Source organism: Sinohyriopsis cumingii, chromosome 5, assembly GCF_028554795.1.
Source record: "Sinohyriopsis cumingii isolate HCF-2022 chromosome 5, ASM2855479v2, whole genome shotgun sequence".
Classification (NCBI taxonomy): Eukaryota; Metazoa; Mollusca; class Bivalvia; order Unionida; family Unionidae; genus Sinohyriopsis; species Sinohyriopsis cumingii.
The window spans coordinates 127,160,821-127,177,296 of NC_142965.1; the positions used below are offsets into that span (position 1 = coordinate 127,160,821).

Below are 16,476 nucleotides of genomic sequence, written 5' to 3' on the forward strand. Positions count from 1 at the left end.
CTCTCTCTCTCTCTCTCTCTCTCTCTCTCTCTCTCTCTCTATATATATATATATATATATATATATATATATATATATGTATGTGTGTGTGTGTGTGTGTGTGTGTGTGTGTGTGTTTCTCAGACCTTTGTTATTTGAAACTCAATGAAGACTTTGCGTGTGTATATGCATATTGTTTGAATTTGTATGTGTGTGTGCCTGTATGTATATACCTTGAATATTAAACTATATATATATGAAACGTGTACGAGTAAACTGTCATAAAATGATTTATAATGTAATGAGAGCATAAGGTGGCTATTGACTTAAAACAATGTGTGTTATTTTATAAACAACAAATGTAGTTTGTAATTGTATCAACAATGTAATTATATACATTCAGTAATGTAAACATAAACAACCAGTACATAACAAAATTATATATACTAAAATGCATTATTTAACATTTAACATCAGAGACGCTAAATAGCAAATACTTGTAAAGCATAGACATGTAATTGCATTGTTTCAGTCAAGTATCACTTATTATAACGGGAATATAGAAAATGTAATTGCATCGTTTGAATAATGTAATTACTTACAATAAGAGGAACATATACGGATATTAATGGACTGTAAAATACCTGAAAACTGACAATCATGCTCGACAAAATCTCGACATTTAAGTGTAGAAAACGATTCTTGACAGTGCCCTGACGTTTCCTTATATAAAATGGTCGAGACTTTTATATTGAAAATAAATAATGCTTGATGTTCCAGCGACGTTTTTCGTTTATAAAATGGAACTTGGCAGTGCCTCCACATATTTAAAGTAGAAAAAATGTAAAGATTATAAAGAAGGATACAATGTTACATCTATATTTGTTCGTCTTTCGCTCTCCTGGTATAGCATGAATGAACACATTTAAATCTAAACATTTCAACGGTATAAAAAGTATTTTTTGTTTATCAGAATATAGCTTCTCTTTAACAGACTTTGCATGAATATGCAACCGTAACTTCTATGCAACCAAACGGATTACAAAAGGGTTTCATGTTATCAATGATTATGATCAGTCAATTGATTTTATAATTGACAATAAATTAGTTAATCAGATATGACATGCAAATATTAAACGTCATGAAAATGCTGCGTCAACAAACGTTCATACTATATTAAAACAAGACCTTCAGGCTCAATTGAGATTCTTTTGAAAAAAAAAACATATCAAAAGTCTAACACAACTGTAATAAAAGAAAAATATGCACTAAAGTAATATTTTTATAATTGCATGGCAGATTTACAGCTTATTCATAAGACATCCAAGCAAAACAATGGTAGCACTTTCTAAGCAAAAAAAAAAAAAACAACAACCAACCCTGGTGTAACGGGAATATAGAAAACCCTGGTGTAACGGGAATATAGAAAATGTACGTAAGCATCACAATGGAGTCTTTCTCGATCGATCAATCGACCAGAATAGAACGATTTGACATTTTAAACAATGTTAGCGGAAAAGAAAGAAAGAAAGAAAGAAAGAATAAAAATAAATAAATAAATTAAACCATGTGAATGCATACGAAACGGCAGTCACTGATAAATAAATTACATGATTTATAGTCTATAAAGTTGATGAAGGAAACAAAACCAAAGGTATGTGTCATGTGGGACTAGTAAAAACTTGTATAGATGAAACCGAAACATAGTAAATGGTAATCGCAGTTTAAACTTGTTGTATCATTAAACTGTAAGAAGAAAATCATATTCCGTACATTTGAATAGAAACTCTCAGTTGTAAGTACAAAATCACATACCGTACCTAACAACAGAAACGCTGACTTGTAAGTACTAAAGAACTAAGTCATATGACGGAACTTCCAACAGTATCACAACCTTTTAGCAGATGCAAAAAAGAGGAATGTAGACATTACTTTGTCAGCAAATATTACCGAAAGCATTTATTTTCTGCCATGAAGAAATGTGCACTTCTGTGATCAAAAAAGTATCACATAAATTCCAATCTCCAGATCGCTTATATATGAATAAGCTGCCATTTCGACTAAGGTGCACCTTCTGTGTGATTATGACCTTGACCTTTATAGAAGAAGACGTTTTAAAAAAGCAATAAAGCTATCACACCACATTAATACGTTCCAATATTTCCGTTTTCTCTTCTTTTTTGCTCAGGAGAGTCATTTCCGTTTCATTTCTTCTCATAGAAGCTTCGTCTTGCTCCCCTAATCCTTTCTTGCAGAGGTGATACGTGACAGCTGCGTTGAATGTGTGGCTAACTACGCTGCTCGTAGATCGTATTCTGTCCCTGTATGGAAAACAAAGACAAACATCCAGGTAAGAAGCATGTCAATAAATATGCATTAGGAATCATATTTCGTGCCCTCAAATTCATACAAGATGTATCAACACATTCCAAGTCAAATACTTTAACAAACATTACTGTGTCAGTAGACAAAGCTTAAACGACTAAATTGACTTCATACTGTTGGATACAAATGACATGTATTGAGAAGATATGATTTTCGCAGCTTAATAAATACAGTATTGGCCTTAATCATTTCGCACTGATTCTAGTGACTTAAGCCACGATTTGCATTCGTACAGTAATTAGGATACAATGCCAATAGCAAGAAAATCGTTCTACGCGTGTGCGAAATTAACCTACATTACCTTCAGTGTTATTTACTTCCAAAACTACTTAATTTTGAATAGGATTCTAAATTCCTGAATATGAGGTACAGTGTTGTTGTTGTATTTAAAACAATGTTTAAAACAAACATTATTGACATATAATTATTTCAATCTGATTAAAATCAGATCTCTACTGTCTTACGTGAAGATTTGACAGCGACAGCTGATGGGTCATGCTCTGGTGATCTGCTGAACAGCAGCAGAGGGGGCGAATCGGACATTTTGTCCAATCGTTATTTTGCTTAATTATTACTTTCTGCACTCAACGATCTAGTGTCGTCAGCGCCTGGTAAAAAAAAAACGACGACGACGCTGGGGGATCGTCGCGTCGTCATTTGGTTTAATTAACACCTTCTGCGCGTCGATCCCCAGCGTCGTCAGCGTCCGGTAAGCACATCGACGACCGCGTCGATGTCATCGCCCCCTCTGCTGCTAAGTGGTTATTTACAATGAAAATTATTTACAACTAACCGAATATTTGGTCAAGTCCGATACGATATCGTGTCCGAGGATCATGTAAATTTATCGTTACGAATCCATGTGGGGTCGACTGAGCATGACTAAAAAAGTTTCGAAAAACATTAAAGTCCATGTCACCGCCGCACCATGTCTGCCAAATATTTCGTAGCGTGTGTGTATCAACGCCGTTGAACACAGCAAGAATATTACAGTTGTCTCTAATTACTTTTGGAATCTGAGTGTATCGTTGAGTGACATATATCACGTCAGTGTTTTTATGCCTGCCTCTGGAAAATATTCTAGCTGGGTTTTTTTGATTGTCTAACATAACATCATCGTACACGACTAGATTGTTAACGTCGCCATCAATATCATCAATACCCGGTGCATCATTGATATCTGTAATAAACTCGATGACATTTTTTTTAGCGATCGCTGATGCATTCTCGTTGAAATCTTTCAACACCTCGTAGCATCGTTGATCATCTACGCTAGGAGCAACCAAATACAACTTATCCCACTTCATCCATCTCATTATTAAATTGAGTAACAATTGCGTCTTGCCGGATCCAGATGGTCCGATGATAATCATCCGGATCGAGTTTGGTAACGCTGCAACATGCTTAACTGGTTCTCTTGTTTTAGTCGCCGAAAAATCAATTATATTCATATCTCTATACATAAATTATGGATCTATATTGTGTGAAGTGCAGAGTGCGTACTGGCACAAATGATATGACAACCGTTACAACAAGAAATAACAGATCGGCGCTTACTGGTAAGTGCGTACAATGCGGTACAAAGAAATTTAGATTTATTTCTATTAGACCCGGAGATGTTTTAAAAAAAAGCGAGGAGGTGATATTGCAGCCAAATTGGCAAAACTCCCCGGAACCCCGTGGGCAAAGTATCCAGGAGAAAAACACCTCCCAGGATATAGCTACTGTGGCCCCGGAACACGATTAGATATCAGACTCGATGATCAAAATCAGCCCAAACCCGGTGAGTATCCAATAAACGCTATCGATAAGGCGTGTCATGCTCATGATGTTGCTTACAAAAGTAGCGATCTTCAACAGCGTCATATCGCGGATGTAAAATTAATTCACGCATTAAATGCTATTCCTGATAAATCCGTCAAAGAAAAATTGGCCTCATGGTTGGTAAAATCGGCTATGAAAGGTAAATTAATGATTGGAAGCGGAGCTTCTGGCGCTGGTAATTGAAAACGATAGCGTTTATAATAACAACATGGAATCCATCTATTATTCTCCGAGAGGATACTGGAAGGGGAAGGCCGCAATTGGTAAGCTTGCAAGCGCTGCAAAGGTAACAAAGGCCACTGCGGCTAATTGGTTATCCAAACAGGCTATATGGCAAATTTATCTACCACCGCCTAAACAAATCAACTTTTCGCGCTTTGATGTCAGCGTACCTAATGAAGTTCATCAGGCTGATATACTATTTCTGCCGCATGACAACGGTTACAAATACGCGCTAACCGTAGTTGATGTTGCGAGTCGATACAAACAAGCGGAGCCGTTAAAAACAAAGTCAGCAACTGAAGTAGCCGCTGCGTTTGAAAGAATTTATCGAAGAGGCCCTCTGCGCTGGCCAAATCTATTACAAGTTGATCCCGGTAGTGAATTTCGCGGCGCTGTTTTATCAACGCTGAAACATCATAGCGTCGCGGTACGACGAGGTCATACTGCGCTACATCGTGATCAGGCAATTGTTGAACGATTCAATCGGACTTTCGCTGAACGGTTATTTGGATATCAATACGCGAAGGAATTCATTCAGGAAAAACGATCTCGTGAATGGGTTAAAAGGTTGCCAGGTGTAATTGCAGCGTTAAATAACGAGATTACCCGAGCAATCAACATGAAGCCCAGCGACGCGATTAAATACGAGTATATACCCGGAAAATCAAAAATAAATAGCGTTTCCAAGCCGATTCTCGGCGATGTCACTGTCAGATATCTGTATGAACCAGGAGAGCTTGAAGGCGGTAAAAAAAGAGCTACTGATCCTATTTGGAGTGTTACCACACATAACATATCAACGATAACACGATCAACTGGTAGACCACCGATCTACAGACTGGATTCAACTGCTCCTCAGCGCGGATTTACACGCGAGCAACTACAAGTGATACCTAACGATACTCAATTGCCCCCACGTGGTCTTAACTAGCGCCGTTGCGTCTATTACACTCAAGACAGGTCAACTTCACATTGTTTTTGACATGACCGAGACTGTTATCGATCCTATCCACGGTAAATTGGCGAGTGTCTTTATCCGAATAACGCCAACTCATTATACAATTGCAACTCGCGCAGTGATTATTCTGTTGTTGTCGTAGCGAGATTATTAATTCGGCATCAATATCAAAACGCCGCTGTTTTTTTTTTATCCTGTTGGCGGTAACCCGAGAGTTTTCTATCAATGACGCTTGCATCGATGGTGACTTTGTCGCCGGCTTCGTCAGTGACTCCGTCACCGGCTCCGTCAATAACAATTCTTCGAAGCTGATTTATCCTTCGTACTCTGGACACTGCAAGATAGACTAGATTCGACCATTCGATGCGATTATCAACTATCCAAACAATTGTGTCCGTGATGGTTAGTCCCTGCGAGGAATGTATTGTTGTTGCGTATCCTAGCGTCCACGGGGATTTATCAGCACGTAGCGCGTCCTCGACGACGCTGATATCAACGAGCACAATATCATTCAGCACGAGAATTTGTTTTTTTGTCCCCGACGCTGTCGGGGCTGGAATTTCAACTTCAATGTTCTGCCGCCGTGTGTCCGCGGGTCTATAACATAACGGCACTGGACGCGTTGGAAACTTTTCCTTATGCAACGTAAACAACTTCCGCTGAAGTGTGTCTCTGACTATCTTTCTACTCGCTACAATCAAATCGTTTGGTCTCCATGTTTCCCAGAATTCATTCAACGGCGTTTCCGGAATCACCTCGCGGATTATTTCACACTGAACTCTATCCGGCTGTAATCTGATTAGTTTTTTAACCTCGCGCAGTTGTTCATCAAGTGCTCGGTAATCAGTATCGGTTTCTTCATAATAGTCTACGAACCCGCTCAACCACTCATGTGGACCCTCGCCGACAAATGGTGGTGGTTGGCCATGGTCCCCACACATGATTACCGCTGTATTCGCGCGCAGCAACCACTCAAGAAACATTTGTAAAGTATCTAACGAAACAGTACATATCTCATCCCAGATGATAATGTCGGGAATAAATTTTTCACCCATTCGATCAGGAGTCCACTCACCGCCGCTGTATCGAAAAAAGCTGTGATAAGTAACGGCGTCAACATTTCGTTGTTTTATCTCTCGCGCTAGTCTATGGGTCGGTGTAAGCACGATTATACTTGCCCGCGTTCGAAATAATTCAATTGCCCGAGTCGTCTTTCCTGACCCGCCACAGCCGCTTAAATAAACCGTCTTGTGTCTACAAATTGGATCAGAACACGATGGTGCATTAGACCATTCTGACAATTTATCACCGCGTAAGTAGTTGTTCTCAACGGTGACATCTGCTGACGGGGAATAATCGCGTCGTATTTCATTTTTAATTCTCCATGTACCCCAACTCTCGTCCGGACTAGTAAACTCGGCTACGTTTCCCTTATACGCTACGTCAATATAAAATGAATCAACGGCTACTCTAACCGCGGTATCCGGGAATCTATTTATCATCGAGAATAAATTGATAGCGGCATAACCCAGCATAGACGCCCTCAAATGTGGATACGCCGGGCTGTCTCCATCGGCGTAAGTAACAACTGTACCCAACCTCGTTCCATTGGACAAGAAAGCTGTTTTGCAGTTCACGTATCTATTTTTCACCACTGCGTCCTTGATTACGAAATCATATTCTGCGTCATCTATAATCAGCCGTGAGCAATATCGTTTGTAGTCGCAGTTTTTTCCACCTTGTGTGAACTTACCAATTATTCTTCTACCGAGATCTTTTGCCTCTCTGTTTCGTTGGTTGAATATTCTCCTGGACCATTCGATGATATATTCCTCGTCGGCATCAATGTTTTTTCGGGACTCGTCAATTATGCTATCTAGACGCTCCGGTTCTGGTAACCAGACTTCAGTCTGCGCCCGGTATGATATAATTGCGTCACTGACAATCAACGAAACTAGCATGCTACAATCAATCATATACCGTAGCAGCGCTATTGGCAACCACTTCTTTTCAGCCATGTGTCTACCGATCCAAATATAACAACAGCGATGGAGTCCTGCCGCGAATTCAAATGATACTATGCGAGCGAATCCGGTTAAATCAAAATCAGGCAGTGGTCCATTAATAGCAACACGAGTCATTTCATGACTGGGGTGTCCAAATCGTCTAAAGTACTCAGTGGCGGATCCATACCCGAGAAAACTCGCTGGATAACAGGCAACCATATCAACTGAGATCATAGCGTCGCGGTTGTATTCAGTGTTCCATAGTCCACCGTGATAATACTCCAAACAACTGGATTGTAAATCCGGCAGAAATTCCTTGCGCGTTGGTCTCCACGCATTTTTCCTTGCTGCAACATGAGCTACAACCGATGGAATCGTAAAACAATTTGTTAGCAGTTGTTCATCATGCTCTTCAAATTCCATGGCGGTTTTTTTCATCCGGTTGTGAAATGCTTCAGTGCGATATAATTCGCCGTTTGGTCTTACAAACTGATCAAAGGTATCCATGTCGTTTTCAGCGCTGCGAAGTAACCACACTGATACAGGGTCGTTTTTACACAAGTAGGCAATAGCATCAAATAGTTTCCTCTCCGCGAGAAAACCATCCCGGGAGAATTCTTCTCCTAAAAATTCTTCGGGTATATACTTTACTGTTCTATCCCGTGGAAATATTGTGATCGCGGGCGTCCATGCGTGTTCGTTATGATCAATAATTTTGATTGGGGCTCCCTTCGATTTATACTTCGATTCGTATAATACTTCACCGGTTATCGTTGTAACGGTTATTGGAAATCTCAGCGATGTTTCTAATCTCGCTATGTCGCTGATGGTTGCTCCACGCTCTTTTACGGTTAGTTCCCACTGGTTGATTTTGCTACGTCGTAAATCAGTCAATTTGTTTCCTCGACACGCATTTGTAAAATGCTCTATTATTCGTTCTGCTACACAATTTATCCCAGTTGACTGTTTCATCGGTTTCAGTTTTCCGATATCAGGTTTCTTATTTAACGGGTATATTCCATAAACAACTGCTGTTTCAGGATACGCTCGTTCATAGTATGGTTTGTCAATTCCGGTTAACAGCCCTGGCTTGGAGTCGCGGCTGACAATGACTGTTTTCTTGTCGCTGAGAACTGGTTCAAATTTATCACGTATGATCCAGTCGCCTGATTCCACCCGGACAATGAATTTTACTCTGAAGAAATACTTTTTACCGTCAAGTTGTGATATTATCGTTGCTGCGCGGTTGTCGTTCATGGTAGCATCAACAACACCATCAATTCGAAATGTTGACCAACTATGAGATGCACCATCACGCTTGAATTCATTAATACAATCGCGTATTTTACTCAACAGGGTTTTATCGTTTATTAACGCTTTTGGTGTGTCCTTGAGGACTCTATCGAGATTGAATTTAATATTTTTCCGGGGCTTAATTACTGCTAATCTCTCAAACTCATCCATATAATTAAAACAAGTATTTAAATAAAAGAATATAGTATAATGAATAAATGCAAATGGTTAATGATTGGGTCGACAACCCCGTGCAATAAATCATGTAGAGGTGAATTCTGCGGGTATCATTTACAAAGCGTTCGTAATGGTTCTCTTGGCCCCCTCCCGTGCTTGGTTTGCCACGTCGGTGTAAGAGGAAAATCGCAGTTGTGTATTAATTGTGGCGGAAAGCGATACAGGGAATTAAAACGCTATTACGATAAACGAATTAAAAACGCCGTCATTGACCCCACCGCCGACTTCGTCATCAAAACCCCCCAAGACTACATTGAAAGGTTTATAATTAAACCAAATAATGAATTAGACAAGTAGTATTATTATACAAATGGACCAAGAATTTCAGCCGCATCCCGTGCTCGTTAATTACGAGGCATCTCGCGACGGTATTGTTAGAAATTGTAGACTGAAGAGGCCGGTTGGTGTTGTTAGTAATAGCGGGTATTTGATGTTTACTGCGGGAGGAAAAAGCTATTATGTTCACAGGGTGGTATTTGAAGCATTCAACGGATTAATCGAAAATGGGTTTGTGATTGATCATATTAATAATAATAAGACTGATAATTCTCTTATAAACCTGCAAGCCATCTCTCAGAGTGAAAACACCAAAAAAGGCCAAACCGGTAAATACTCAAAGAAAGCAAGGGATGTCAAATCGTTTGATACAACAACTCACGAGGAAAAAATATTTCAGTCGATGAATGAGGCAGGAAAATATTTTGACATTTGTATCGCCTCAATACGAAGAGTAGCAGAACGAGTATATCAAACAGCGATCTCAAAAAAGACGGGTCGCAGAATTCGATTTTCATATATAACAGAAATCAGCGAGTGACAAGGTCACCGTGACAAGGCCACCATGACAGTGTGAAACGTTATTGTCTGTTCCGGAAGAAAACAAAGTATGAACACCTCGGAATTGATACACGGGGTTTTCATTTTTTTTTATTTAAAAACAAGATGTTTTATAAGAATAATGAATATCGAAGACATCAATAATATATTAGCCGAGATTTCAAAATTAAAAAATCAAGGAATTGAATTATCTGATGGTCTCGACAGTGAAAAAATATTATCCGATTATGAAATTATTAACGAACAATCGAAACGGGGGCGTTTTACCCTGGCCCGCGAGTACTTTTTTATAAAACGATTACAACATACGATCAATGAAAACTTGTACCACAATGACGCAAATGCATTCATTGGACTATTCACTGCCGTTGAAATAATACGAAAAAAACTCGGACGTGTTTATGAACGACGCCGGGAGATTTCTAGTAAGATCAAAAACATTAGAAGGATTATAGACGAAAACTCCGGCGAGAAATTAGAAATTGCTTCGCAATTGCAATAATGGTAGGCGAATCACTTACTACTCGGCTAGCCAGAGAGCGGCTAGCAGCGCTTAGAAAGTTCATACCGTTACGAGACAGGGTCCGAGAGCAACTTCAAACGCGGCAGCAACTACAAACCGATTTTACTGTTGGAAGCGAACAACTCTTTGCCCCGGTAACTAAAGCGACCAAAGATGTTACGGCGGCAACTGTACCCGTTCTTGGTGCGCTTGAAAAGATAGCGGCTCAGACCGAACAAACAAAAAGGTCTTTAGAAACACTTCCTGCAAAAATAGCGGCTGCTACAACACGGAGGCCGCCACCACTCGCTATAACCGAACCACAAGAACCCTATGTTACAATGGCCGATGAAGAAGAACTAGGTGCTACTGCGAAAGAACCGGAAGAAGAAATACCAGAAGAAGAAATACCAGAAGAAGAAATACCAGAAGAAGAACTAGGCGCCACCGCAAGAGAACCGGAAGAAAAAGAAGGGAATATACCCCGTATTGTACTCAAGAAGAGCACAATAGATCAAATTAGAGGCTTCAGCAACAGGGAAGAATTAATTAATTTTGCTGCCAACAATTTTGCTAAGAGCATACGAGATAAGAAGCATATCAATAGCGGTTACGAGAAAAATATAAAGTCGTTAAAGGACTGGGCAAGAATAGTGTATTTAGCGAGTAAACATAAAGATGCATTACCACATCGTAGTAAATCCGATTACGACGCATTCCACAAGGAAGTTAAGAGTATAACACCAAAAAAAGGAAAAGGATACCCTGTTGGTAAAGAATCCTACGGCGTTACCTGCCCTAATAGTGTTCTCAGTGATATATCACGGCTGGAAGTACTAATTGGAGGAAAACGAGCCGGAAATAACTCTACGGAAATAATCAATGAGGCCGCTGATATTTGCAAGCGGTTATTTACAGGCGGTATTATGGACATTAATGCATATCGAACGCTCATAGACGAACTCGTGGATGATTAATTGAAAAACCGGTGTTTTTATAATAAAGATGATCATACACTACAACCACGATAAACCAGTACTCGTCTACGTGGTAAACTCGCGATTGCCTGTTTACCGCGCGTACTATGGAGATGGTCTCGGTAGCACCATTGCGGGGTTATTTACAAGAATGGCTCCAAAAGTAGCGCCGTTAGCCAAACAATTAGGAATGAAGGCTATTGATGTTATTCGTGATAAGGGTATTAGTGCCATTGGAGATGTTGCCGGAAAGGCGCTTTCAGCCGCGCGGGACAAACTAATGTCGTTGGTGAAATCTAGGGGATTTTTAAAAAGAAAACAGAAACCACCGGTAATGCCATCAACGACAGTAATGCCTGCAAATGTCAGTAAAGTAATAAATAACGCCGTGGAAGAAAAACTAGCGTCGTTGGTAAACAATAATCAAGATGACATCGCAAACATAATAGCGGGAAGTGGTTTAAAACCACGACGATGATTTAGATGCATCAGCGTATTATTAAATAAAATGTTTAAACGAACAGCTGACCCGGCGTTTGATATGGACGCACCAGTGCACAAGGATGATTCTGTCCGTAATTATCAATTTTATTCCTATTATGCAGTACAACCCGACATACGATCGCGAATTGAACTTCAAGTCCATGATACCAGTAAATATTTTTTACCGTGTGAAGCGTTTATTGAAATCGAAGGAGAACTTGTAACAGAGGCCGATACTCCTGCTGTACCAGCACCGTATCCAGATGGTACCAAAGTTGGCTTAGTCAATAACGGCGTAATGGCGCTATTTGAGAGCGCAAAATATCTTATTGATGGAAGAGAGATCGAGTCTATAGAACGTGATGTTGATGTTGCTACAACAATAATCGGGCTAGCAAGATATTCCGACGATTATACAAGATCAGCGGGTCCATCTATGATGTTTGCAAAGGATACTAGAAACACTGCTGGAAACTCGCAATTTGTGGTAAGACGACCAAGAAATAATGCTAATAACGCTGATGCTGATGTTGAGAATATGATTATAAACAGCGATCCTAATTTTAACATCGGAGCTGCAACACGCATATCAATGTTAACAGGACCGCGTAGGTCTTTCTCATGCGCGATTCCACTGCATCATATATTTGGATTTTGTAGGAACGTGCGAAAAGTTATCTACGGAGCAAAGCATACCGTGGTACTTGTGCGAAAAGGTGATGATAGAAATGCAATTTGGAGGATTCCAGCGGATCTTGCGAATCCAAATAATGACCCTGGTAAAGTCGTTTTAACTAAAATGTCATTGTGGATGCCAGTAATGACTCCATCCATTACCACAGAGGCACGATTGCTATCCTTTATGGAGCAGGGAGGAAAATCATTACTAAGTTGGCTAACAACAACAACAGATACTAAGCAATCAAATATCAATGGTGTATTCACATGGAACCTGGCATCACAACAAGGCATTTCGGCTCCGCGTCATATATTTGTTGCGTTGCAGGATATGACGAGAGTTGATAATCAACTATCCAGCCATATGATATTTGATCGATTAGGCGTTACTGACGTCTCGCTGAGAATAAACGGTCAGCAGGAACCATCTGAGGATATACAACTTAATTACGGTCAAAACCATATCGCACGTGTGTATCATCGATTGCTGTCGTACATGGGTCGTGATCAAAACGTCGACACTGGTTTGCAAATATCACAACATGATTTCAGAGAACTATATCCGATCTATTACTTTTCGCTGGAACATCTTGATTTAACAAGACAATCCGTCGTTGATATACACTTCCGAGCTAATGTAACTCGCGGCGTTATTGCTAATTATAGAGCGGTTGCTGTCATTCTCAGCGATAAATCAATGCTGCTAGAAGGTGTTGGTGGACGAATGAGAATCGTTGATGCACCAGTGGAAAACATGTAATTGAAAGCACAAAACGCGTTTACAATAAAATGTCGTATAGTGTCGTCAGTGTAGAGTTGACTGATGGTCAAGTCAAGAAATTACGATCAAAGTCGGCTAAACAATGCGGAACCACAATAACGCTGAAGCCGTCACAGATGGCGGGTGGTAATCATAAGATATCGTTGACGGCGCGTCAAATAAAACATTTCAATAATGCGATGGAGAATAAAAAAGGTGTTCAAATAGATTTTTCAGCCGCAGCAATCAAAAACATGGAAAAGACCGGTGGGATATTTCCGCTGTTAGCTGCGATTCCAGCGTTGATTGCCGCGGCCGCACCAGCAGTGGCTAAGGCGGCGGCGTTAGGAGCCGTTGGTACCGCGGCGGGAATGGCATTGAAGAAGGCAACCGGGAAAGGCTACAAAAAAAAACGACCCGTGGCCGGAAAGGGTCTAAGACTACCGGGAACCCCGTATTCATGGTACTCGGGAAAGGGTCTAAGACTACCGGGAACCGTTTAATGACTCCCATGTCTAATTTTGATTTAATAGACGCCGCAAACGCGTTAGCGATAAAAAACTTCAGAGGTGTTTTTATGAGGGATCAATTACCGGCGGCACCAAGAAATATTGAAACCGGCATAATTAACCTCGATAAATCCTCCGGAGCGGGAACTCATTGGGTTGCATACGCGATTGATCCGCGTGCGATCGTCTATTTTGATTCATACGGGTTAGCCCCGCCGAAAGAGTTTATGCGGTATATCCGGGCGTGTTCAACCCGGGCGTGTTCAGCCCCGGTTTTTTATTCCACGCTGCCAACACAACAATTAAGTGACCCACCGATATGTGGCCGCGAGGTATTGAACGTACTCGCGGCGATTTCATCATCGCGAAAACCACCTCATGTGGTTGTAAACGAATACACTAGTGTGGTCGTAGAAGCTCAACGGATTTTAGAGAATAACATTTACAATAATAATGATTGATATCTGGGGACGACCGGTTTCGGCGCTGAAAAAACCCACGGAAACAGTCGCCACTGATGACATAAAAAAACTAATCGATGATGAAATCGCTGATACGTTGAATCTAACAAGTGTTGACCCGGGCGAAATAGTTGTATTTCAAGACCGCCAGGGTAAATTGAAATCCAGTAATGTGTCACTGAATGACGTTTTAATACGACAGCATGATGTCGCCGAAGACACTATCGCGTTGTATACCAGCGACGGACGACTCAAACCGGGTGAACATCTATCGACGATAACATTAATCCGAGACGGTTTTACAAGGTTGGATAAATCGGTGACCGAACTTGACGCGCAGGTGAAAAAATCTATCACCGATATACAGCTCACTACCGCTAGTTTTTTCGGAACCCCGACGGTAACCGAACCAAATCTTGAAGCAATAAAAAATGCTATTTTGGAGTTTACGATACTGTCGGCCAATTTACCCTCGTTACGAAAAAATGTTAACAGGATTGATAGCGCCGTTGATAAATTCTTTGATAAAAAAAATATCAAACCGGATGAAATCACAATAACTATAAATGATATCACTGCGTATGGACAGGAAATAAGAATGATCAAATTTATTGTTGAAGCGATTAGAGACGGACTACCGAGAATAGCAGAGCAACTCGAAAAAATAAAAACCCCTCATAAGAACATCATCAACACAGTATACACAATTCAGCATGGATCATTCGATTGGACTCCTACGAATAATACAGTAGATATCACCGCAACTGTTAAGGGTATTTATCGATTGACATTGATTTCGGCGATGCAGTTTAGTATATCATCGTCGAGTTCATCCGGGTTTAACAATATAATATCAACAATTATAGACAAGGATACAATCGAACGGTTTGTGATTAATGCCGTTAATAGCGATCTATTTAGGGCAAACATCACATGGTATGTGGAATTTGTAGCGAATCTAAGTAATTAAAAACACTAGCTCTTTTAAAATAAAAATGACCACCAGGGTAATTGAATCAGAGGTATCACCGACGTCACATCAATACCGATTCGATACCGCAAAAGAATTTTCCGCGAACTTGAAAACGCTTTCCGAACAATACCGCGCAAAAATAAAAAAATACCGCAGAAAAATAACCGCCATCGACGCGGTCGTGTACTCGGTGTCGGGTATAGTAGCTGGCGCCGGTGTTATTTTATCCACGGTGACCACGATAGCCCCGATCGCTGTTCCAATCGCTGTTTCCGCGATGACAACAATTGCTGGAGTCGCCAACGCAATCACTAGGAAGATATCATCGTGTTTTCAGAAAAAACTCAACGAGTATACAGTAAAACATCAAATAGTATCCGACGCGTACTCGAAATTATCCGGGTTGATCTCGTTGTCAATTGATAATTTGTTCGTATCCGATGTTGAATTCTCCACGATGGTCCAGTTGTATAGCTCCGCGATGTCAAAAATCGAGGATTTTCAACTGGAAGCCGAAACCACCTGGTTGTTGAAATTAAACACTAAAGACAACGAATAATAATAATGTCGCTGAACCCCGAAGGGTCTCAATTACTTCAGCGGATCGCGGAGAACACCACTCCGGTACAAACAAATATGATATCGATAACATCAACGAAACCCGAATTCAGTGTGAACTTCCCATCACCGGTTCCAGTGAAGGAAATAGCGCTGGCAAAATTGCGAGTATATCACAGTTGGCCTAATATTCGAGCAGACGCATTTAACGGACAACAACCTAATAACTCGCTGGTTTTTGCATGGACAAATAAGCCCAATGGGACCCCAGACTGGAATGAGGTTACAATACCAACTGGGTCATACCAAATAGAACAAATCAATAAAGAATTTCAACGCAGGATAAAATCGATCACAGGAAAAGAATCAAAAATCGCTATTACGGTTCATGAACCGACGTTATCGTCAACGATTGAAATAAGCACACCGGGGTATATGGTTGATATTTATAACAGTTCAATAAGAACCATACTAGGTTGGCCTAAGAATCCACCCGAGGACTTGCACACGAATGAGAAATCGTATCATGAGATTAATCCCGGGTATCGAGATAATTTGTCTATTATGAAAAACACGTCATTACCCAGCAGGTTTATATTTCAAGACATGGACGCCATGCAGTGGTATTTTCAGTATGACAAAACCCCTGAATCGATCGTCGTATTAACAGTTAATTTAGATGATATCACTAATGCGTTTGCCGAGATTAATTATATTTACCATTCACAACTAGAACAGCTACGGCAAACAAAAGCACGAAAACACGTTGAGGTGTTAAATCAACTTATATCAGACATGGAATATATCAATGAACGAATCGTTAAAATAATATCC

General features: G+C 40.4%; 1 protein-coding gene across 1 annotated transcript in view; it reads right to left on the reverse strand.

Moving 5' to 3' along the window:
* Positions 1-344: 344 nt before the first annotated feature.
* LOC149800158 (excitatory amino acid transporter 1-like) overlaps positions 345-16,476 on the reverse strand; it is a 28,339-nt gene continuing 12,207 nt past the window's right edge. The window contains exon 10 of the mRNA XM_089959756.1: positions 345-2,300. Within this exon, the coding sequence (XP_089815882.1) occupies positions 2,114-2,300 (187 nt within the window). The 3' untranslated portion in view covers positions 345-2,113. The remainder of the gene's footprint in view (positions 2,301-16,476) is intronic.